The 23,968-nt window shown below is 39.1% G+C and overlaps 1 protein-coding gene across 2 annotated transcripts in view; it reads left to right on the forward strand.

The window, feature by feature from the left end:
* The first annotated feature begins 1,956 nt into the window (after positions 1-1,956).
* Positions 1,957-23,968, forward strand: part of pibf1 (progesterone immunomodulatory binding factor 1) — a 42,784-nt gene continuing 20,772 nt past the window's right edge. Inside the window, exons 1-12 of one of the 2 annotated variants that reach the window (XM_034184222.1) lie at positions 1,957-2,434; positions 3,512-3,612; positions 4,092-4,290; positions 7,094-7,213; positions 7,307-7,440; positions 7,666-7,774; positions 8,069-8,188; positions 8,289-8,350; positions 8,491-8,616; positions 11,338-11,436; positions 18,175-18,340; positions 22,288-22,438. In XM_034184222.1, the coding sequence (XP_034040113.1) occupies positions 2,183-2,434; positions 3,512-3,612; positions 4,092-4,290; positions 7,094-7,213; positions 7,307-7,440; positions 7,666-7,774; positions 8,069-8,188; positions 8,289-8,350; positions 8,491-8,616; positions 11,338-11,436; positions 18,175-18,340; positions 22,288-22,438 (1,639 nt within the window). In that variant the 5' untranslated portion in view covers positions 1,957-2,182. The remainder of the gene's footprint in view (positions 2,435-3,511; positions 3,613-4,091; positions 4,291-7,093; positions 7,214-7,306; positions 7,441-7,665; positions 7,775-8,068; positions 8,189-8,288; positions 8,351-8,490; positions 8,617-11,337; positions 11,437-18,174; positions 18,341-22,287; positions 22,439-23,968) is intronic. The other variant, XM_034184221.1, reaches the window with a different exon arrangement.

The following is a 23,968-nucleotide window of genomic DNA, read 5'->3' on the forward strand; positions in this document are numbered from 1 at the left end:
CAGTTGGAAAAAAGATGTTCTAATGTTTTGATATCAGAATCACAAAACTTAGTTGTTTTATCAATTTTAAATCTCTTCCTCATACATACATGACATACGTAAATATTATTCATAATTTTGAAGTGGGTTTCTTTAACTTTTGGTGAAATCGGAAGAGTAAGCTCTGGATCTAATTTTTAACTTCTTCTCTTCAGGATAATCTTTTAATACATTTTTTCTTTTTAAAGGGAGGAGAAATATACTCAAAGTGAGGGTATTTCTTAAGACTTTGTACATTTTTTCTCTTTAAAGTCAAATTCCTAGATTCAGAGTAAAGGTAATTGTGGTACCCCTGCGTAATAAAGCAGGATTTCTTTGATCATATTTGACATACCTTGTGGAATTGTGGAATTGCCTTAATAACCAGCCTATGTTGTTTTTTTTTTTCAGTTCCGTATTTCTAAAAATTGCCACTTTCATCTCGCAAATGTAATACAGACCGTCTTAGTGAACCCAGTCACAGTAACATTATATATATATATATATATATATATATATATATATATATATATATATATATATATATATATATATATATATATATATATATATATATATATATATTGTGATGAAGTGGTTTAATCAAATAATCAGGAATGGCTAAGGAAATGGCTGGGTACATCACTATAGAAAGTGTCTCAATTTTAGTAATCAAAATTTGTCCAAATTAATGATTAATCCCTCTGTAACTGAGAGTTGAGTATTTATTTTATTTTCTTGATACCAGAAGCAAAATTAATTCCTTTTCTAATTTTATAATCTCTTGAAACATCCACTCCTAAGTACTTGACTCTTGACTGGAATCCAATATAACTCTGTTACAGGGTGATTGTATATGGGAACGAGTTCACATTTTTTCAAATCCAGGTATAGTCCCAATGCCCTATAAATGTGTTCTATCCTCTTAATCACCAGAGGGATCTGATTTGCCCCTTTGAGGAAAACAGTCATATCATCTGCAAGATGAGTTATGCAAATGTTTTTCCTGAACACATTTAAAGGTTTAATAGCCGCCAATCCGGATCCGGATCACCTCCAAGATTCAAATGAGTCTTCCATGGCCTAATCTATAGCTGTGGTGAAAATTTAGTTAAATTTGTGTAGTATTTTTGATGTAATCCTGTTAAAGTGAAACTTGATCCTGGATCCGGACCACCGCCAAAATTTAATGGCACAGATTTACTTCCACATTGATGGCACAGATTTACTTCCATATAAGTGATGACCTTTATATAGACAGACAATGCAGGCAGCTATATGCTCAAGAGAATTTGATCCTGCGCAAATTTCATATGTGTAATCTTGATGATAAATTAACCTTGTTTCGTTCATGCTGCTCTCCTATGTACACAGCTCAACTCTGGTGGAACTACAAGAATTCATGCATAAACAAACTGTATGTGTCCTATCATAATATTTTTAAATTATTCATTGGATTCTCCAAATATGAGAGTACCAATATACTCTGCACAGTCTTTGACATACAGTGTTATCAGACTGTGATCAGGAAATGCGTTGAGATAAGTCTGTGAATCTCATCCTATGTGCTATTCTTGGCACCATCTTAAAATACAGGTCCAGGATCAGGACCTACTGGTTACGGATGTTACATACAAACTTCACTGTATAAGTCTGTAACTGCCCACTTATGGACCTATGTACATATCATGTATCTATGTACTCATGAGTCTGGAATGAAGTCATTCTTCTTCTTCTTCTTATTATTATTATTATTATATAAAACATCAGACTTATTTTTAATGTGGTTCTCTGAATTAACAAACAAAAACAAGAGTACAAACAGAAACAAAATAAGGGTTAATATAACAGGCCTAATAATACATAAAAATGTTTCGGTCATTGAGTAGAATTTTGATTTGATTTATTTGATATACTATTCGCGCTTTTTCACTCCCGAGCAGAAGGTGGCGGTAATTTACTGTAGACTTAAAAAAAAAAGAAAACAGAGCAAAAATCTCACGAAGAAGATCTAAAACTAAAAGCTGGCGGTTTCCTGGTAGCGGGACACTTGAAAATACAAACACGGTGGTGCTTTTTTCGCATGTCCGAGATGTAAAGTTTGCTTTTTTTAAGTGTATGTGAACTTGTGGTCGGTCAGTAGACGAGGTAAAGTAACAGCAAAATGCCTCTTAAACACCGGCCGAACGCGGCTAACATCTCGAGCTCGGTGGAGTCGGAGGACGTGAGTCTGGAAACCACCGTGCCCACCACCGAGGACGTTTCTTCATCCGACGACCAGCGGGACGGTTCCCAAAAGGTGACCCGTCAGATGATCGAGAGGAAGGAGCTTCTGCACAACGTCCAGCTGTTAAAAATCGAGCTTTCTCGGAAGAATTTGATCATTGACAACATGAAGGCTGAACATATGACCAAGGTAGGAAGTAATGAAGGATGGATGGATGCATGGATGCATGGATGCTAGAAACGTGAAGGTTGTCTTTTACTGGAGTGCGTGGATTGTGATGTTTCATTTGGAAAGTCATCATGTAGATACCTTGTGCAACAACACACAAAAAGATAAGAATTACGCAAAATAGTAGACATTACCATTGTGGTCTTTAATTTAGGAAGTGATGGATCTTTGACGAGCTGTTCTGTGTCTGTTGCTTTAAATAGAAAGGAGCTGCCCCTTGCAATGCTTCTTTCTCCCATAGATTAGTGGGACACAATTCGAATAGTTATGTTTCTTATGTAACACCTTGGTTATGAGACACATTTTTTAGGCAATCAGTTGTGGCTGAACCAACTGATACTAATTTGTACTGACAAGCGGCAGGATTGCTTTCTAATTACTGATTTCAGCTGGTGTCTTGACTTTCCATGCCCTTTTCCACCTCCCTTTCTTTACTTGTTCAGTACTTTTTCCTGTGTCGTTTCGCATTATTACACATAACTTAATTTCTGTACTTATTTCTTTTGGTTTCTTTGTATGTGTGCATTACTTGGGTTGTTACTAACATTTTAAAAACATGGTGTTTTTAAGATTTAAGGGTTAATTTTGGGCAACATCTAAAGACATTGTGGTGTTGTTCTTTGCATCTCAAGGAAGCCTAACATTAGTACTACCAACATGCTAAAGAGCATTTTTCACATGACAAGGCAAAGAGAAATGAATGTTACTTTTGCGATAAGTGAATCTCTCAAAGTTCAACACTTTCACCACATACACATACACTTCTGATGGCTAAATCAGGAAGTCACTGAATGCATACTAAGATGATGCCCAGATGCTTTGGTCCGTGCCCTGGAATGCTTTGAGGTCAAAGTGGGACTTTTCAGATGGGAAGTTCCAGCTTCCTATTTGCTTTGGAAAGCAGCATAAGTCTGGAAATGGAGAACAAGCTGTGTCAGGCTGAAACACAGTTTTTATATACATAGCAGTAGAATTGTGAGGCTTATAAGGACCCCGTATATGAAATGTGACTTTGCGCATTGTGTGTCTTTATTTCAGACTGAGGAGCTGGAGGACAGACTAAACGATGCTCTGTATCAAAAACAAGTGCTGTCTCTAAGACTGGACAGTCAGCTTAAACTTACTCAGGAGGAGAACAGGTGAGGAAGATGGAGATGGCGGTGCGAAATAAGGGACATGTGCTCTGCAGACACAGGTCACTGATTGATACTACAAATGTGCTGTAATTCCCAAATTAGATACTATGTCTTTTGGTACTAGAATTAAGCATTATAAATTCTGTGGAATCAATATTCAAAGGAATTTTAATTATTCTCATCAATTGGATATTTTTTTGCATGCAAATTTGTAAAAGTAGGAAAATTCAGTTACAGTATAGAGTAGAATAATAATATTAAACATGCAAAGTACTTGTGCTTCACATATACAGTGTAAGTAATGCATGGTGGACCTGTTAACATATGTTTTTATCAACACTTTTCCATGTCAAATTGTATTAAAGAATAAAATATGAAATTTTATCAAAAATTGTTGAAATGGGGATGGCACTTCCCATTTCTATGGTGGTTTAGTACAGAAAAATGTTCAGTTGAATAATAACAAACACTTTCCTCTCCAGGAAGCAGGAGGCCCTGCGTAAGCAGGAGATGGATTCCATCTTGCTGAAGCAGCAGCAGTTGGAGAAAACCAACCGACAGCTGCGTGAGAAGGCGGGAGAGGTGCGAAAGTCCCTCAAGGAGATGGAAATCTCCCAGGACAGATACCAGGAGCTCCGTGACCTCCCCGAAGACAAACTGTCCATACAGGAATTTGTAGCTGTAAGTACATTTTTTTACATTAAAATATTACTGTAATTGATTTTAATAAGAGTGATTTTTTTTTCTCTTATTTTTCTTCATAGTTTTTGCTTTCCTGAAAGCCTAATATTTGTGCACTGTACGTGCTTTGCAATTTGAGGGATGACATTTTTAATAAAATTATAGATGCTGTTAAATGTGATTCATTTAGATTTATTAAGCTTGTATTTAATTTGATTAATTTTTAATAGTACTAATTTATTTAGCTATTTATTTATTTTTTGAAGGGGGGAGTTAATGTATACATTGCTGTAACCAGGTGTGTGTACAGGAGAAAACGGGCGTCGGACTAGGTGGGTAAAGGGTACTATGTACCCAGGGCCCAGAGCATGGGGGGCACAAAAAACTGGCATTAAATACATTTTTGTGTTGCATGTTATTAATGTCCATACAATTCATGTTGTAAAAGAATATAATTAGAATGAATGTATAAATGTTGCAAAACATAATTCTGCTCTAACAATAATATTGAAAGATCTCTGAGGGCCCTTCCACCCTGCACAGTTGTACAATGGTTTAGTCCAGGCTCACAGGCGACACTCACCAATTAATCGATTATTAAAATAGTTGTCAAGTAATTTAGTCATCAATTAGTTGTTAAATAACTTTGTTTTACCGCAAATGTTTCGTTTCTTCTATATAAATCAAACGTTTCTGCAGCGTGGCTTTGCTTTGAACCTTGAACCAATCGAAGCAGTAATTCGCAGATCGAACGAATCACTGCTTCGATCTGGTGCTTTGTTAATTCAGTGTTTTATTTCGCTTAATCTTAATTTTTCCCACTAAAACCCCAAAGAGCATATGTCTGTGAGTAACATTTACCTTTTTATGTTAATCTGACCTGTTATGGTCTTCTGAAACAGTTGATAGATGTATTTTATAACTTAAAAACGGGACCGATGCTAACGCGTTAGCATGTCTGTGGCGTTTTCAATGTTGAAGAATAGCATTAAGCTGTTGCAGCTGTTAGCGCATTTGTTTTCTGTATAATAATTCATGGCTCAGCGTTTGTTGTTGTAAAAGAGTCAAATGTATTACAAATTGTAATATTTTATTCATTTATTTGTATTTATATATCAATAATAATAATAATAGAAACAACAACAATAATAGTAATAATAACTAATAATGCCACAATATAGTTTTAGAGAAACAGACAAAAAGAATTTGATAAAAACAAAACAGAAAATTTAAACCAACTAACAATGAACATAAATAAATATAGAAATAACTGTTTCCTGTGAACACCTAGTGACTCTTAAACCTCCACTTCATCCCTGTTTTATTAAGTTTAATGACAATTTGTTTCGGTCAAACCACATCTAAGCTGTGTTTTTACACAAGAAAAAAAAAATGCAGTAAACTGCACATTTGTGTCTTTTTTCATGAAAATATCTTATTAAATATAACACATTACACTTTCATCAGGCCTTTAAAATACTTTTGTGGACTCTTGCTGTAATATGTTTTCAGTGGTTGAGATAGTTGCTGTAGGCATCTAAACCTGATAGAAATCTCTTTGTGGTGTGTCGGTGATGTATGTATGTGTAAAATAAAACAAAACACTACTCCAGGTATGTTTTTGATGAGAATATAACATAACTTTGTTACAAGGTCAAACCATGTTGTGTGACAAAGTCCTCTTAATAACTCACTTAAAGAAATACTGGCAAAACTCACATGTAAGTAAAAAAAAAAAAAAAAAAAAAAAAAACAACAACAAAAAAACGATTAATCGAAAAAATAATCGACTGATGAACTGATTAGTAAGATAATCGTTAGTTGCAACCCTAGTGTTTAGGCTGAAATAAAATATGTCTTTCCTAAAAAATCAAAGTCCGGATTTCAAAAAAGAAGAGAAAAAAGGACAGGGAAAGCAGCTGCTAACCAAATTCTTTGAAAAGAGAGGTGAGCTTGAAAGCTAGCTATATTGAGTTGGGGGGTCTGGGGGACCAAATTGCACCATTTTCAATAAAAATGGTGCAATTTGGTGCATTCCTGTGCATTTTAACAGACGATCTAAGGTATACATGATTTAGACCTGGTTTGACTACGCATTAGAAATTTGGTGTTTGCGTTAATAAAAAAGAACATAACAGTGCGGGGGGGGGGGGGGGGGGGGTCTTCAATATGGCTAGTACCTAGGGCCCAGAATTTGGTACTATGCCCCTGGGAGAAAATAGTTACGCGTACGCATGTGTATAACCCAAGTATGGCATCTGAAGTCCTTCCAAGCAGTAGTAATGTATGTACATTACTTCACACAATTGCCACCAGGGGGCAATCGTGTCATGCAAAAGTACTACTAAACTATATGAATTCAGTGTTTTTATTAAATTATTCTCACCTAATGGACACAATCAAGATATTCTCTGAGAATGGCAGATTTAGGTGAACTCTATAGATATGTCACACTTCAAAATCAACTCCAGACTTTTTTATCTCATAACTTGTCAGTGGAATAATGAAAGAATAAGACACAAGTGGTTGTGAAACAGCTCAGCAGCCAACTCTTGAATGAAGGATGTTTTGTCCTTTAAAAATTGCTGTAATTGCTGCACTTTTGCCCTTATTTTGGATGTAATTACCTTCAAATTAAAGACAGCAGTCTGCGCTGTAGACTTATAATTATTATGATGTATTTGCTTTCAACACACTATGAGAGACAGTCTGTATAATACAAACACTCATTGTCCACATATTTTTTAGAGATGAGGGTGTCTGAATTTCCTGACATTGCGATACTTTATTGCTTTGTGCTCAGATGCGTTTCTATGAAGTGGTGACTCCTCTGCAAGCTCAGCTTGCAGAACTCCATGTGAAGAAGAACAGTTTGACAGAAGAGCTGGATGTGTACAGAACCCAGATGAAGACTCTCATGGAGGTGTCATACACATTATCCTGAAGCACGTTTTGGCAAACTCAGTATTTTTTATTTAGGTAATTATTAGTAACATTTCTTCATGAATGTGTGTAGAGCTATGATGAAGAGCGACGTCTGCGTACAGAGCTGGAGTTAAGGAGCCAGCGATTGACCTTAGAAATAGCCGACACGAAGCAGCACATCCAAGAAGGGGATTTTCGTAGAGACAACTACCCCGTCATCAAACGGTGCATATCTTCATGAGACAAGTGATTACTTTATTCATTGTAATCATTTAATTACTGAGTGCGACATGTGTACAATAGATCTACAAAGTGGCTTTAGATGTCACTTGTGTCTAAAATCAGGGTTCAATACAGCCACAGGAACAACACTTATTTGTTATTACGGCACTCTCATGTATAAGTTTTTATTTCACATGTATATTAACAAATCTTTGCTGTGGTTTATAGTGAGCGTGATAACTTTGAAGCAGAATTGAAGGAGTTAAAGAGAAGATTTGAGTCCCTGGACTTAACTCACACTGCACTTATCAGGGAAAGAGATGCACTCAGCACAGAGGTACAAACACACACACAAAACCTTTAGGTTATCTGGAGCCTATCCGGGCGGCACAGTGACATAACGATTCGTAGTCTTACCTTGGCATAAGAACGTTGATCCCCAAGTGCTGGTTGGTCACTGCCCTCAGCGCCTAGTGTGATCAGATTTTCTAAAATGTATGTGATTAGGATGGGTTAAATGCAGAGGAGAATTTCCCTGCTAGGATTAGTAAAATATGAATCTTTGTTATTATTACTGTTACTACTGCAACTGTAGTCTGTCATTCTTCCTGTTTCTGTTCTTGTCCTGCAGGTGGTGACATTGCAGCAGTCTGTAACACTGCTGCAAAAAGACAAGGAGTACATCCACAGGCAGAACTTGGAGCTCAATGTCCGATGTGCACATGAAGAAGACCGCCTGGAGAGGCTGCAGGTCCACCCATCTGATTAAAAGGAAGCTCCACTTCTTTTATAAGGTTGTAAATAATGAGATTGCCATGCCTAACCTGCCCTCACATCTTTCTACTGTCCAGGCACAATTAGAAGACACCAAAAAGGCCAGGGAAGAGTTCTATGAGAAATATGCAGCTTCCAGGTTAGACTCTACCACTTTACACCAGATGGACTTTTGACAACCACAAGGATTGATTTATTTCTGGTGTGAAAAACAGTCAGTGTCTTTTAGTGGGTCTATGTTGTTGTTTTCATATTTATCTTGTTTTGTGTGTATTACAGAGACCACTATAAGTCAGAGTATGAGACCAAGTTGAGAGATGAGTTGGACAACATCAGGCTTAAAACCAGTCAGGAGATAGACCACCTGCAGAAAACCTCCAGAGAGATGTATGAAAGAGAGAACAGGTACCAGTCTTGTTCCATGCACCTCTAACTTTAGCTGTTACTGCCCGATTATACAATCTGCATATCAGCTAAAAACAGTAAAGCTTTAACATCACCGACCTGTCTGTTCATTTATCTGCGTGCACGTCTCTAGATGGTATTACACATTTGGGGAATGAATTGCCTTCAAATGTGTGTTATCAGGTTTAACAGTGTGGTTGAACACCTGTTCTAAATTTATGGTGATATAATGCAGAATAGAATAGTTTCTGAATGTTGGTAACAACACCAGAATCAAGATCATGCAGCAAGTCCAATAAAACAGCTTGAGAGAGGCGGGGCTTACACCATTGCAAGCCATGTACATTGACTGTATATATACTGGACAAAGCCTGTGTGACGTCACCCAATGGTTTTCTATAGAGAGCCGGAAGATTCAAAACGAAGCCAGTATCTGGGCTATTTTCTGTACGGCCCCATGTTCACAGAAGCTAATCAATTAACTCATGAATGCATAAAGAGGCGGAGCATGGGTGGCTCTACATGTGACAGAAGACACCTGAACATGCGTCTCTCTTTGAGTCCAAGCCACTGAACCTCGGTTTTAGTGTTTATTAAGTCATATTTTTGTGGACTGTGTGGTGGTTCTCCTAACAGGTTCTCTTAACAGTACTTTAAGAGTTATGGGCCGGGTATTTGCTTAGTAATCGTACATTAAGTAGCTCTAACGGATGAAGCTATCGACAGCTGCTAAAAGTGCTAACACTGTTAGCATATAACATCAAATCCAACGAGAATTTCACTCGCCGCAAATACTGCAACAGAGACGCCGGATCCTTTAGGACATTTCACCGCACAACCAGCTGTATTTTTCCAGGTGTTTGTAATAAAATACTCAAAACAAGCAGACAGTCTCCATGACCAGCTGAATTGAGCGGATTCTGAGCTAAAGACGAGAGGAAGAGAAGCTCCGTTCAGCAGCTGTCACTCAGAGTGGCTGTTTTTATACCAGGCTGTAAATATATATATTTCTGCTCTAAAGTTAGACATTTTAACACAGAGTGCATCGAGAAAGTGCTCTGTTTTGCAGCCAGCTTCAAGCAGCTAGAAAAGATACTATATTTCTATGTCGGCTTCAGTTCTAGTAAACTCAGGTTTTGGCATGGCTATGCACTGCAGGAAATAAACAAACAAATAATTGTGCAGAATTTTGTGAAAGGATATGACTCTTATCATTTATTCTACTACTGTTTGGGTAAAATTACTACAGCATTTGTGTTCCTTGTATAATCAATATTTCATGGTCATTCTCAGCATTCAAGTAGTTGGTGTTTTGGTTTTCTTTGTTTGGCCATTTAAAGGTGATGTGAAACTGTTTTTGTGTGTGTGTGTTTGTATACAGTATGATTCTAATGTAGGATTCTGTCTTTTTTTTCATTTTTATAGGCAAAAGCACTGTATTAATAAAATTGTATTTTGGTAATTTAACTAGTTGGTTAAAAAGCAAAATGAATAAATAAAATAAAAGAGCATCTGCACATTCAAATCTGTGCAAAAATCTAATTTATCATTGCAAAAAGCTTACAGGCAGAGACTTTCAGGTTTATTATGCCTAAGTGTGTGGATGGTTGCTTTTTTTTTCTTCTGTTTATTATTACTTAAAGTGCGTATCACTAATAAATAAAATGTCAAATGAGCTGACTATTCTAAAAAACTAAAGAATTATGAAAATATTGATGTATTGCATTTTATTTTTGGTACCATATGCCCTGAGAAATTAAGTCATAAACATGGGGAAACTAGCCTGATTTCACCTGCTGCTGATAAACACTCAGGAACCTCAAGCTGCAAGGAATATGAACTTTGATGATGTCAGGGAGTGTATCGGCCCCTTGAGACCCTCTATTAAAATCAGTGGTATGGAAAACAGAATTTTGTTATAGTGTGAAATCAGTATTTTTGTGGACATTGAAGTTGAATACGGCAAAATGGTTCAAATGAGTGGCTTGCAAGGATACAGCAAAATGACTAGTGTTGCTTATTAGTTGGACAGTTTTTCCAAAGATAATATTTTGAATAGGAAAGTCAGGTGTTTTTTTTTTTTTTGGAGTGCCTCTTGGACAGACTGCAGAAATTAAGCCCAGCACAGTGTGAGAATGGCCTTAAAAACATGGATTTAAACATGGATTTGTCTTTTCCATTCATGTGGCCTGGAGAACTGTTAAGAAATTCAATTCAATTTATGGTATTTGTATAGGGCCAGATCACAACAATACTGCCTCAAAAAAGCATGTTGCCACTCCAGAAAGCGTGGAACTGGCCGAGTTTGTGGTTTGCACTGCTACATCACACCATGCTAAACTAAGCTGCTATGTGTGGGATGTGGGCAAGTCAGTCCAACTCCAGTCGGACAGAATGTAACGACGAGTGACCGCCGTTAACAGGAGGGCTGTGACGTGGACCACCTTCCATCAGTTTATGTGTTGTGTATGTACATGTAATTTCTTAGTTTTTTTATTTTTAATACATTTGCAGAATTAAAAAAAAGTTTTCATGTTGTCTTTATGGGGTGTTGTGAGTCCAATTTTGAGGGGGAAAAAAAATTAATTTACTCCATTTTGGAATAAGGCTGTAACATAAAATGTGGAAAAATGAAGCGGAGTGAATACTTTCTGGATGCACTGTAATTTCTTTGATAGGTGTGCATGACATTGTTTGTTTGTGGGTCTGTGTTTTGATCAGGTGTTTGCGTGAGGCCAGAGATAGCGCATTGTTGGAGAAGGACAGTGCTGTTGCTTCTGAGCGAGATACGAAGTCAAGATATGACCAACTACTGCAACAGTGAGTTAATTCATACAAACGTTTGCTTTTGGGGTGGGGGATGGTCTGTACACTTTATTGAAATCTCTGAAATATCCAGAACATTCCCCGAACTCTTTGTCCAAATATTCTTTCCTCTCGAGTGTAGTTTTGCTATCTTCTCACCTGTGCCTGTTTTGGTTTAATTTTTAGCAGGACCAGGAAGTTTTCAAATTAGTTTTTGACTTTGCAGATAGTATGTGCTCAGTTGATTGCACATCTGTATACAGATGTCTGCTTTAAAATAAAGTTTGAGCTGGTTTATTTCTCTTTTTAGTATAACTGTTATGTTCCACCACATTGCCATTCAGAGTCACAGCAGTTCACTGTCCTGTATTGATGCTTTTACATTTTACCCTCTTCTTCTTCTTTGTCTTTCGGCTGTTCCCGTTAGGGGTCGCCACAGCAGATCAATCGTTTCCATCTCACCCTGTCCTCTGTATCTTCCTCTGTTACACCAACCACCTGCATGTCCTCTCTCAGCACATCCATGAACCTCATCTTTGGTCTCCCTCTTTTCCTCCTGCCTGGTGGATCCATCCTCAGCATCCTTCTCCCTATATACCCTGGGTCCCTCCTCTGCACATGTCCAAACCATCTCAATCTCGCCTCTCTGACTTTGTCTCCAAACCATCCCACCTGAGCTGTCCCTCTGATATGTTCATTCCTAATCTTGTCCATTCTTGTCACTCCCAAAGAGAATCTCAACATCTTCAGCTCTGCCACCTCCAGCTCTGCCTCCTGTCTTTTTGTTAGTGCCACCGTCTCTAAACCATACAACATAGCTAGTCTCACTACTGTTTTGTAAACTTTCCCCTTCACTCTCTCTGATATTCTTCGGTCACAAATCATTCCTGCCACCTTTCTCCACCCACTCCACCCTGCCTGCACTCTCTTCTTCACCTCTCTACCACACTCTCCATTACTTTGAACAGTTGACCCCAAATATTTAAACTCATCTACTTTCACCACTTCTACTCTTTGTAACTGCACTATTCCACTGGGCTCCCTCTCATTCACACACATGTACTCAGTCTTGCTTCTACTGACTTTCATTCCCCTTCTCTCCAAAGCATATCTCCACTTCTCCAGACTAGACTCAACTTGCTCTCTACTCTCACTACAGATCACAATGTCATCTGCAAACATCATAGTCCATGGGGACTCCTGTCTGATCTCATCCGTCAACCTGTCCATCACCACTGCAAACAAGAAAGGACTCAGAGCTGATCCTTGGTGTAATCCCACCTCCACCTTGAATGAGTCTGTCATTCCGACTGCGCATCTTACCGCTGTCAGACTATTCTTGTACATGTCCTGCACTGCCCTAACATACTTCTCTGCCACTCCAGACTTCCTCATACAATACCACAACTCTTCTCTTGGCACCCTATCATAAGCTTTTTCTAAGTCCACAAACACACAATGTAACTCTTTCTGTCCTTCTCTGTACTTTTCCAACAGTATTCTCAGAGCAAACATTGCATCTGTAGTGCTCTTTCTCGGCATGAAACCATATTGCTGCTCACAGATCTTCACCTGTTTTCTAAGCCTAGCTTCTACTACGCTTTCCCATAACTTCATGCTGTGGCTTTATGCCTCTGTAGTTACTGCAGCTCTGCACATCACCCTTGTTCTTGAAAATAGGAACCAGCACACTTCGTCTCCACTCCTCAGGCATCCTCTCAGTTTCCAAGATTTTATTAAACAATCTGGTTAGAAACTCTACTGCCATCTCTCCTAGACATTTCCATGCCTCCACTGGAATGTCATCTGGACCAACTGCCTTTCCACTCTTCATCCTCTTCATAGCAGCCCTCACTTCTTCCTTATCTAGCTAATCTCTTGTACTTCCTGATTTACTCTCACCACATCATCCAGCCTTTTCTCTCGCTCATTTTCTTTATTCATCAGCTCTTCAAAATATTCCCTCCACCTTCTCAACACACACTCCTCACTTGTCAGCACATTACCATGTGCATCTTTTACCACCCTAACCTGCTGCACATCCTTTCCAGCTCTGTCCCTTTGTCTGGCCAATCGGTACAAGTCCTTTTCTCCTTCCTTACTATTCATCTTCTTGTACAGCTCGCAATATGCCTTTTCCTTTGCTTTTGCCACTTCTCTTTTCGCCTTACGCCGCATCTCCTTGTACTCCTGTCTACTTTCTTCATCTCTCCGACTATCCCAAAACTTTTTCGCAAACCTCTTTCTCCTTATACTTTCCTGGACCTCTTCATTCCACCACCAAGTCTCCTTGTCTTCCTTCCACTGTCCAGATGTCATACCCAGTACTGCCCTAGCTGTCTCCCTCACCACATGTGCAGTAGTTTTCCAGTTGTCCAAAATTGCTTCCCCTCCAACCAGTGCTTCTCTCACCTGCTCGCTAAATTTCACACAACAGTCTTCCTCCTTCAGCTTCCACCATCTGATTCTTTGTTGAGCTCTCACTCTCTTCTTCTTCTTTACCTCTAAAGTCATCCTACAAACAACCATCCTATGCTGTCTAGTGACACTCTCTCCTGCTACCACCTTACAGTCTGTGATTTCTTTTAGCTTGCATCTCCTGCAAAGAATGTAGTCCACCTGTGTGCACCTTCCTCCACTCTTATGTTACCCTGTGCTCCTCCCTTAAAGTAGGTATTCACCACAGCCATTTCCATCCTTTTTGCAAAATCAACTACCATCTGTCCTTCCCCATTCCTATCCTTGATACCATATCTACCCATTACTTCCTCATCACCTCTGTTCCCTTCACCAACATGCCCATTGAAGTCTGCTCCTATCACCACTCTTTCATGCTTGGGCACACTCTCCACCACCTCATCTAACACACTCCAGAAATCTTCTTTCTCCATCTCACAGCCTACCTGTGGGGCATATGCACTGATGATATTCATCATCACCCCTTCAATTTCCAACTTCACACTCATCACCCTGTCAGACACTCGCTTACCTCCAACACACTTTTAATATACTCTTCCTTTAAAATGACCCCAACACCATTTCTCTTCCTGTCCTCACCATGGTACAACAACTTGTACCCACCGCCGATGCTCCTGCTCTTACTTCCCTTCCACTTGGTCTCTTGCACACACAATATGTCTACCTTTTTCCTCTCCATCATATCAGCCAGCTCTCTCCCTTTATCAGTCATACTACCAACATTCAAAGTCCCCACTCTCATTTCCACCCTTCTAGTTTTCTTCTTCTCCCGCTGTTTGTGGCAACGTTTTCCTCCTCTTCTTCGTTGTCTTCGCCCAGCAGTAGCCCAATTTCCACCGGCACCCTGTTGGGCAGTAGCACCGGTGGCGGACGTTGTTAACCCGGGCCGCGACCGATCCGGTATGGGAATTCAATTCTGAGTCTGCATAGTTGGGTTGGCTTGTTTTACGCCGGATGCCCTTCCTGACGCAACCCTCATTTATCCGGGCTTGGGACCGGCACTCAGAATGTACTGGCTGCACACCCCACCCAAAGCCACCAAAATATGGCCATCAAGTATTTAGAAGACTTTGCATCTGTCTGTCTGTCTGTGCTCAGTCAAGTCCTATTACTGCCATGGTCTTCAAATTCACAGGGACCATTCTTGGACAAGTTCAAAGATGCTAACCTTGACTTATTTTAAGAAGTGAAACGGTCACATTCTGTTTCCTGTTTTCATGCTATGAATCATGCAAACCCACTTTTTTGGGGGATGTGTGGAGGGAGGGGTGACAGCCAATCAGAGTAGAGAGGCACTGTGACATCGCTGGCTGGTCTCTCTCTCTCTCTCTCTAACATGTTTCTCATATATTATGTAAAAGCTAGCAAGAAATAGACACTTCTAAAACTGAAAATGCTATTTTTGTAACCTGATAACACCTCTGGAGTGATTTACAAGACATCTCGTGGACGTCAGCGTGCATGCGCATCACACGTGATCAACGCTAACTTCTGGTCTTTTGAAAAGCTCATGTATGCGCACACGCACGCCCTCCTGCAGACGACGTTAAAAGGTATATGCTCATATGGCCAAGGGTATTTTAGCATTATGTTATATTTTTAGTTGCAACCTTTCAACTTCCAGTCACCCAGAGCCCAAGTTGCATTGGCAGCTCCCATAATGACGACGATTGAGTCATCACTATTGCATGACACAGTGCAGCCGTCAGCAGGTGTGGTGGTCTTTGAGGAGTTTGACAATCTATCTGCAGCTGTAGACATTCATGTGGATTACTTCCTGGGTGCACTGTGAAAAGACTGTAGTATATGAAGGAGCTTTGCCCGAGGGCAACTGCTAAGCTATCAAGCAACTCAGGCCAGTTTGTACAGTTTCTTGTAGTCACAGTGAAGTGAATCATATTTCAAATTCATAGTTTTTTTTTTTTTTTGCGTGGGCAATGATTGTTAGACACACCGGTATGATTTAATTATGCAGAGGTCAGTGTTGTAATGTGAACAACTTGACTTTCTGCGTGTTACTCTTGTAATACTCTGGTTGTTTGTTGGTGTGAGAGCTGGTGAAAGCTGTCATTAGCATGTGTGCTGAAGCTGAAGACTTTGTTGTGCTGGTAGGGTCACAAGGTCACATAGAAGTCAGAGTTCAGTGGTAGAGTCAGCCATTAGTTTGTTATAGGATAGTTTAAATGTCCTGGCTGCTGCTGGCTTCTCAGGAGTAAAACACTTTCAATGCAAACAAACAAAAAAAAAGTGTCCAGCAGACTGTTTCAGAGAAGTTATGTCTTCAGGAAATTTTCAGTTTTCTCTGTGTCACGCACATTTCTTAAATAGCAAAAAGAATTAAGTAGATATGTGTCTATACCATTAGTTACATTATTTGTCTAATATCCAAGAACGATGTATTTTGTTTTACAGTATTATATCTGACAAGCACCCGCAGACATCAGCAGCATTAGTGTCCTGGGTTACTACTACTGACGAGACATGCCAGTCATTTCATTGGATCCAAACTACCAGCTGTTGGTCTTTCCATGCGCGCGCACACACACACACACACACACACACACACATAAAAACACACTTCACTCTCCCTCTCAGTCTCTGCTGTAGTCGCATTCCTTCTCTGCATCGCATCGCAAGCCAGGAAGGACAGATGCTAGCCACAAGCCTTTAACCCCTTACCCAACGCTTGCCCCTATTTTTGGGGTAAAGAATGAGGCGGACCGGCTTGTAATGGCGTGGGGTGATTGTAGGACTGAGGGCCAACTAGAATCTCAGCTCTCTATTTCAGAATGCTGGCAAACAGAGTTACAGAGATCAGTATCCAACCCAGAGTTGAACTATTGAGTGCAGCACTCTGGTTTCACCTGTTCTTTAGGCCTAAACTTTGCAGTTGAGAATTTTCCCCAGGGGGGTTGAATTTGGCTTTGCTGCTATTAATGTTATTTCTTGCAGTTTGGATTTTAAAGAGTTGAGAAACAAAACAGCTCAGTGGTCTGTAAGAGGGGGGAAAAAAGCTTATTTGGTTAGAAAAACCATTTGCTGCTACATGTTTAGAATGTGGCCATCATTGATAAGAGGTCTGACCTAAAATGTCAAGCACGTGTACAAGTCTGTCACTGTGAGTGCACAGCTCAGGCCTGCATTCTATGGATGATGAAATCCTATCAGGTCAACTGTAATCAAGAGTCATTAATATTATACACACAACCTCTTAGTCTGGATTCTCTGTCTCTGTGCACACTCACTGCCTGGGGAGGAGAGCTGCACCTTAAACGCAGTGCTTAACTTCACTTTATTTTCCAGTTAACTGCTCAGTGTTTGTCTTGTAATCACCATTGACATTTGTTGATTTTGTGTGTGTGTGTGTGTGTGTGTGTGTGTGTGTGTGTGTGTGTGTGTGTGTGTGTGTGTGTGTGTGTGTGTGTGTGTGTGTGTGTGTGTGTGTGTGTGTTTGTGCAACTAAATGTTTGATCAGTGTTTTGAATCTTTGTAAAAGAGATAAAGTGCTCTGGCTCTCTTTATATTGTGAACCCTTGTGTGATTTTTGCACTTAATTGACTGGTATTTGCTGTCTGCCAAATTGTGACAGCTGCTTATAGCAGAAGCTGTTTTTCCTTTAATTACTTTCACATTATTAAGTGTCGGAGAGAAACACTTTAGTCTTTCTGCCAACTTGAATCATGTAAGATCAAACAAGACCCAACATTGCTGTGAGCACCAGTGGAAAAATATTGTCTTGTAACAAGATGATTTAAGAATTAGTTTCCTACCTGGTGACCTTGTTTTATTATATCCAAGCTGTTACTCTTGATGTTATTACACACTTTAAAACTCTCATTTTCTTAAACTATTAATTTTTTTCATTGGGTAAGATGCAACCCACCATACAGCTTTATCATTCAGATAACAACCAGATAGAATTTATTTATTTATTAATTTGGTAAGTAGATGTTTGCGTGAAACCACCAGACATGCCTGAACTGAAATGGAGTCCAGTGCCAAGTTCAGCTTTGATCACAGCTGAGGCAGTTGAGTAAATTTGAAGAATGTAGTTTAAAACACAAAGCTTCTCTGATTCAGATCAGATGGTTTTGGTTGGATTAATTGCAGAACTCCTCAAAAGGCAATGAGCTGAACTTATTGACAGTTGGAGCTGGCTTCCGCCTTGAGTTAAATCACTAAAATCCAGGGAAAGTATGCTGGTGGAGCTCAGAATTAATATCAAAAAAGAAATGTAATTCATGTATACTGAGGTGTATGTATTTATTTATGCAGGTTTCGTCAGCTCCAGCTGGCTACTGACAGCAGGGTAGCAGAACTGACCAACCAGGCTAAGCTGCACTCTTTCGAAGCCGAGCGTGCTGAGATGGTCAAGCAAGAGACAGCCAGCATGTTAGCACAGTGCCAGGTGGAGTGTGAGAAATGGCAAAAGAAACTGGAGGTAATCTCTAAACAAATGGGGCAGGAGGAGTAAAAAGCGAGACACTAATTGATGTTGGTGTGCAACTGGTCATCTGTATCTTAAAAGACAAGTGGACACTGTGTACGTACGTGTATGCGTGCGTATGGCTTTGATCATGGAGAAACTGGGAAGAGCTGACATGTGCCGTTTGGTATGCTTATGTATTTTGGGTCAAGGATGAACACTGCCAAAATGGAAAAGTTGATAGGACAAAATTTTGGGGGGAGAAATTAGGGATATTAGGTAGCAACAGTGGACACTGACAATTACAATCTGGACTCGCATGCCATTCCAGCAGGGGGCGGTAAATCGGCGAAGTGGCTTCTGTGCTTGTGTGCACATGTGCGTGTGTGTGTGCGCCTTTGAACACGGAGAAACTTGGGAGAGCTGACATTTGCGTTTAGTATGCTTATGTATTTTGGGTCAAGGATGAACGCTGCCAAAATGGAGCGTTGATGGGACTAATATTTTTTGGAGAAATTACAGATATTATGTAACAACAGTGAACAATGGACGTTGATAATTATATTCCGGACTCAAACCATTGTAAATAATTATAGAAACTTTGCATAATTTATTGCCACCCGTGAAAAATGTCAACTACCAATTTTATAAACATTACCCAACGCGCTAGTTTGTTCATAAATGTTTAATGATCCCTTTTTCTCTCAGGATTTTATTTCAGCCACTTTAGTTCATTGACATCTTTCACTTTATTTTCCCACATCTGTATGGGATCAGTGTGTCTGATCACCCTTCTCCTTATTTTCAAACATACGGATGGGTGATTCTTAGACTACGGGCACTTTTATGTCCCTTGATCATATTGTATGAAAAAAACAAAAAGGGAAATTTCACACTTTTATAGTTATCTTTACAATGAAAGTGTTTGAAGAAATTTGTCCTAGTAGTCTATGATGACTTTTTCACCTTTTTTCAGCATCATTATATGCAAATATTGCCGTTTTGTGCTTGTCCCACACCCAGACTTATGATCTTCAATGATAAAAATGAATAGTAAACAACGTTTTTTCTAATGTTTTAAAATATCTCTGAATAAAATATCAGTAAAATAATCAAACATAATTGGGGTATTCAATGTCATACAACTGTTGTGATTTTTTTAAACAAAATGTAGTTGTCCCACACTATTGCCGTAATTTCCACCACAACAATAATGTCCCTTTAAAAAGTTTGTATGAAAGATTGTGTGGGTAGTTTCTATGGAGATAAACAGTAACATCAGAGCACATGTATATAGCGCCAAATCACAACAAACAGTTGCCCCAAGGCACTTTATAGTGTAAGGCAATGGTGTGGTGGAAATTACATTTACAAGGCCAATAGTGCCCGTAGTTAAAGAATCACCCGGATGCTATATACCGCTTGCTAATTTTTTTTAATTGCATCATTCAAAAGTAATATTGTTGCATAGTGACTCTGAGAGAAGCATTTTCACCATCAACATATACTGTATGTGCATTTGTTCTTTTAGCATATTTCTAGATGGATATCATTACTGACACGTGTTGCCATATTGTGAATAGTGACAGTGACGTAATGCTGTCTGCAGCTTTTTCCACAGATGTAAACATTAAGAAAGATGGAATGTTGAGTTATTAGACAGAGATAATTCTTTAAATATTTAGTAAAAACACTCCTTTAGATTAAAAAACTTTAGTTATCCCCAAGGGGAAACTACCCAGTAAATTGTTACCATACAGTTCATACATACCCATGCATACAACACAATAACATAAAAACATTAAAATGCAATAAAAGTATGATCTACATCAAAGAAATAGCAAAATAGCAAATTTGGCTCCTGCTAGGACAAAATACATCCTAAAGCGTTAAGTAAAACATTGAGGCATCAAGAACTGCTGCTTAAGAGCTTTTAAGACTGCTGAAGACATTGTGTAAAGGATGACTTTTAAAAAGCAAAATAGTCTTTAACTTGGTCCTCATTCTCTTTTCAGGAATGGCTTCAAGTGAGTCCAGATTAATGCCAGTCACAGATCCAGCTTTCTTGATCATCTTGCTCAGAGCACACCATAAAAGGGACACTAGCCAAGATTCACTGATAGAAGACATGTAGGAGGTTCTTGCTAATGTCAAAGCAGCTTAGTTTTCTCAAAGAGAAAAGTCTAACGAATACAATCTAATAGGCCTGTCACACCTTGATGATTTAGCCAGCGTATGCCGACTTTTGAAAAATTTAGTGAATATGCTGGCTACGTCAGATAAGTAATGCAGTTGTCGCACCGTGACGATTTTCCCAGTTTCCACCGAGTAGTCCAGGTCAGGTTGAAATGGTTAAGTCTGGTTTGGCTTGCTTTTCTACCACTAACAGAACCCTTTTGTTTGGCAGGCAGAGCATGTAGATGTTGACATGTACGTCATCGAGTGCACGTACACTGTCGCACTCCACTCAGAGGCCAGAGTAATTTAACATTGTTAAAATTTTATTTCATTTTATTTTGTCTTGGTGGATGCCTGTGATAAACACTGACGTTAGTGAATGAGGCGTTGTGACTCTTTCAGCTTTTAAAATAAGTTAATTTCCTTGTTGTGACACAAAGTGCCGGCCCATACAGGCTGAGAAATGCACCGGCAGCAGACAAATCACTGAGGGACTTAAACGCTATGTTTCTTCAGCCACGACAATGAACTAAAGCATTTTCAGATGTCGTTTTCCCAAAGTCAGGACACTTTATATGGATAGGTTTCGTCAGGCTGTTGATGATGAATCTGACTGAAACGAACAGGTAATATTAAGAGTTTATATTTACTCCGTGTGTGAATGGTTTTAATACTTGAAACAGTCTGTTCATATGAGGACTGCAGTTGAGCCAATCAGTGGACATCAATAGATGTATTTCGACTTATGCGTAGCTTACAAGTAATGTGTGTCAACAGTCGCATAACTTACCTGTAACTTATGTCCCGCATATGCAGGAGCCATACGCTGCCATCCGTCGAAAATATTGTGCATGCCCAAAATTTTTCGATGAACTCGGCGTACTACCCTGTATAACAGCATGCTTCAGTGTGCTCTTAACTTACAAAAAACGTACCCATAACTTATTAGATGTGCACCAGCATATTTGGCATATTTTTCATATGTCGTGCATACGCTTGCTAAATCATCAAGGTGTGACGGGGCCATTAGTTTTTTTTATTCATGTGGACAAACTGTTTTGGTCTTAGAAATGGGTTTACTAAAGTCTTTGACCGCAATTGTATTACATGTCCAAAATGAAAATATGTGCCAACAAGAAAAATAGTAAAGACACTCTGTTAAGGAAATCTATAAAAAAAAAAAAGCCTTTAATTAAACATGGTAAAACAAATTAAAACTCATGTGCCAACACATTGGGGGTTGGCCTTAGGCCACATTGTGTTTTGTGTGGCCATGTGTGGTTTTCTGTTTTGTGAAAGCCTGAATAAAAATGAAAGGGTTTTGCAATTGTTGACAAGGCCCTTTTCTGAGTTACTGGGTTTTTTTTTCTGTCTTCTTTCATGGAGAAAGTCAGACAAAAAGCACCGTGTCTCGCACACACATGGCTCCACTCTACTTGAGCAGAGACGCTTTGGCCATGTGACATTCTCCAGTCTCTACGATTGGCTGTGTGTGAAGGACCATTTCTAAACAAGATGCACACTCTTTATGAGAACTTGTACTTTCAGAAAGTGGTTGAATGAGGTCTGTGACATTCCGTCATACTTATCTATTAATAAAAACATGAGGAAAAGTTGATCATGATGTGGGGGCACATCATTAGGGTTAAAATGTTAAATCAAACAATTTCAAACTTGCAGCATCCAGCTGAAAAGACCATCTTTTTATGCTGCAGCCTTATACTCCCTAATAAATAGTACAACATTGTCAACCTTTGAGTTTTTTCCACTTTTTTCTTTCTCAGATTCTCACCCAGGAGTTTTACAGGGTGCAAACATCTTTGGAGAAGCAAGTGGCAGAGCTGCAAGTTAAAAACACTGAGCAGGCGTCTCGACTGGAGACGTATGAAAAGCTGGAGCGAGAGTTGGACGAAGTCACCATGCAGGCTGCTGAAAGTAAGGATCCAAGCATGAGCTCTGTATTAGCCATCACACAGAGGCCACAACAAAGTCAGCAAGATAAAGGCTTTATTATGTCCCCTGCTGGGTCGTATTGAACACAATGCAAAGTAGCTTTGGAAAAAAAGACATGTATAATGAGCGGTAACTTGGCATCAACAGTGTGTTCCTTTTTATATATATCAAACTATGGGTGAAAAATCAAATGGATTTGACAGATGGCCATTAAATTAATTGGAATTTTCAGTCATTAGTATTAACCTTTTCTATTTTTGTTGTGTTATTTTAATGAGAGAATAAATGGAACCCAAGTGGAAGAGAGCAGAAAGTTCTTGTGTTAATCATCAGTGGCCTCATGTACAAAGAATTGTGTGGATTTCCTGCTGAAACATGGCATATTTCAAACCCAGAAACTGGCCTAAGCACAAAAATATCCAGATGTGTCAAAGTGTGTGTACGCATGTATCCAAGCACATTCCGTTTGTACATCTCAATCAATGTGGAATTGAGCACACATGCACCAAGCTCATCCCTCTCCACACCCCTATTTAAATATGCAATTTTATTTTAATAGTTTGGTTGTGTTATTTGCCAGTGCCATAAGTGTGGAGTGTTGTGTGTTTGATGATGTCCGCCATTGTCTCTGTGTTGTCGTGTGTAAAAATTAAATCACTTGTAGAGGCAGCGTGCAAAAACAATGAAAGCTGTGGCTCAGTCACCGTTCTCCCACACAGCTCGCCACAATGTAAAACAAAAATGAAATGAGTGTGTCCGTTTGTGTAAATGCAGAGGCTCAGAGCAGCACACACACACTGAAGTAAAAACATATTAGGTGTGCAGTGGCCGACTGTGTGCGACATTCACTACTTTACACATGCGTTAATTGACAAATACTGAGCACAGGGTGACAGTTGATGGCTTTTTAAGAAGCTCTTTTTTTTCCACCATCAAGAAAAAGAAAATACATTAGTAATAATCACAAACATACAACCCCAATTCCAATCAAGTTGGGACGTTGTGTGAAATGTAAATTAAAAAGGAAATACAATGATTTGCAAATCCTCTTCAACCTACATTCAATTGAATACACCACAAAAACAAGATATTTAATGTTCAAACTGATAAACTTTATTGTTTTTAAGCAAATATTTGCTCATTTTGAAACGGATGCCTGTAACACGTTTCAAAAAAAGCTGGGACAGTGGTACATTTACCACTGTGTTTCATCACCTTTCCTTCTAACAACACTCAATAAGCGTTTGAGAACTGAGGACACTAATTGTGAGTGTCATGATTGGGTATAAAAGGAGCATCCCAAAAATCTCAGCTGTTCACAAGCAAAGATGGGGTGAGGATCACCACTGTGTGAACAACTGTATGAAAAATTAGTCCAACAGTTTAAGAACAGTGTTTCTCAATGTTCAATTGCAAGGAATTTAGGGATTCCATCATCTACAGTCCATAATATAATCAGAAGATTCAGAGAATCTGTAGAACTACATGTAAGCGGCAAGGCCAAAAACCAAC

Source organism: Thalassophryne amazonica, chromosome 13, assembly GCF_902500255.1.
Source record: "Thalassophryne amazonica chromosome 13, fThaAma1.1, whole genome shotgun sequence".
Lineage (NCBI taxonomy): Eukaryota > Metazoa > Chordata > Actinopteri > Batrachoidiformes > Batrachoididae > Thalassophryne > Thalassophryne amazonica.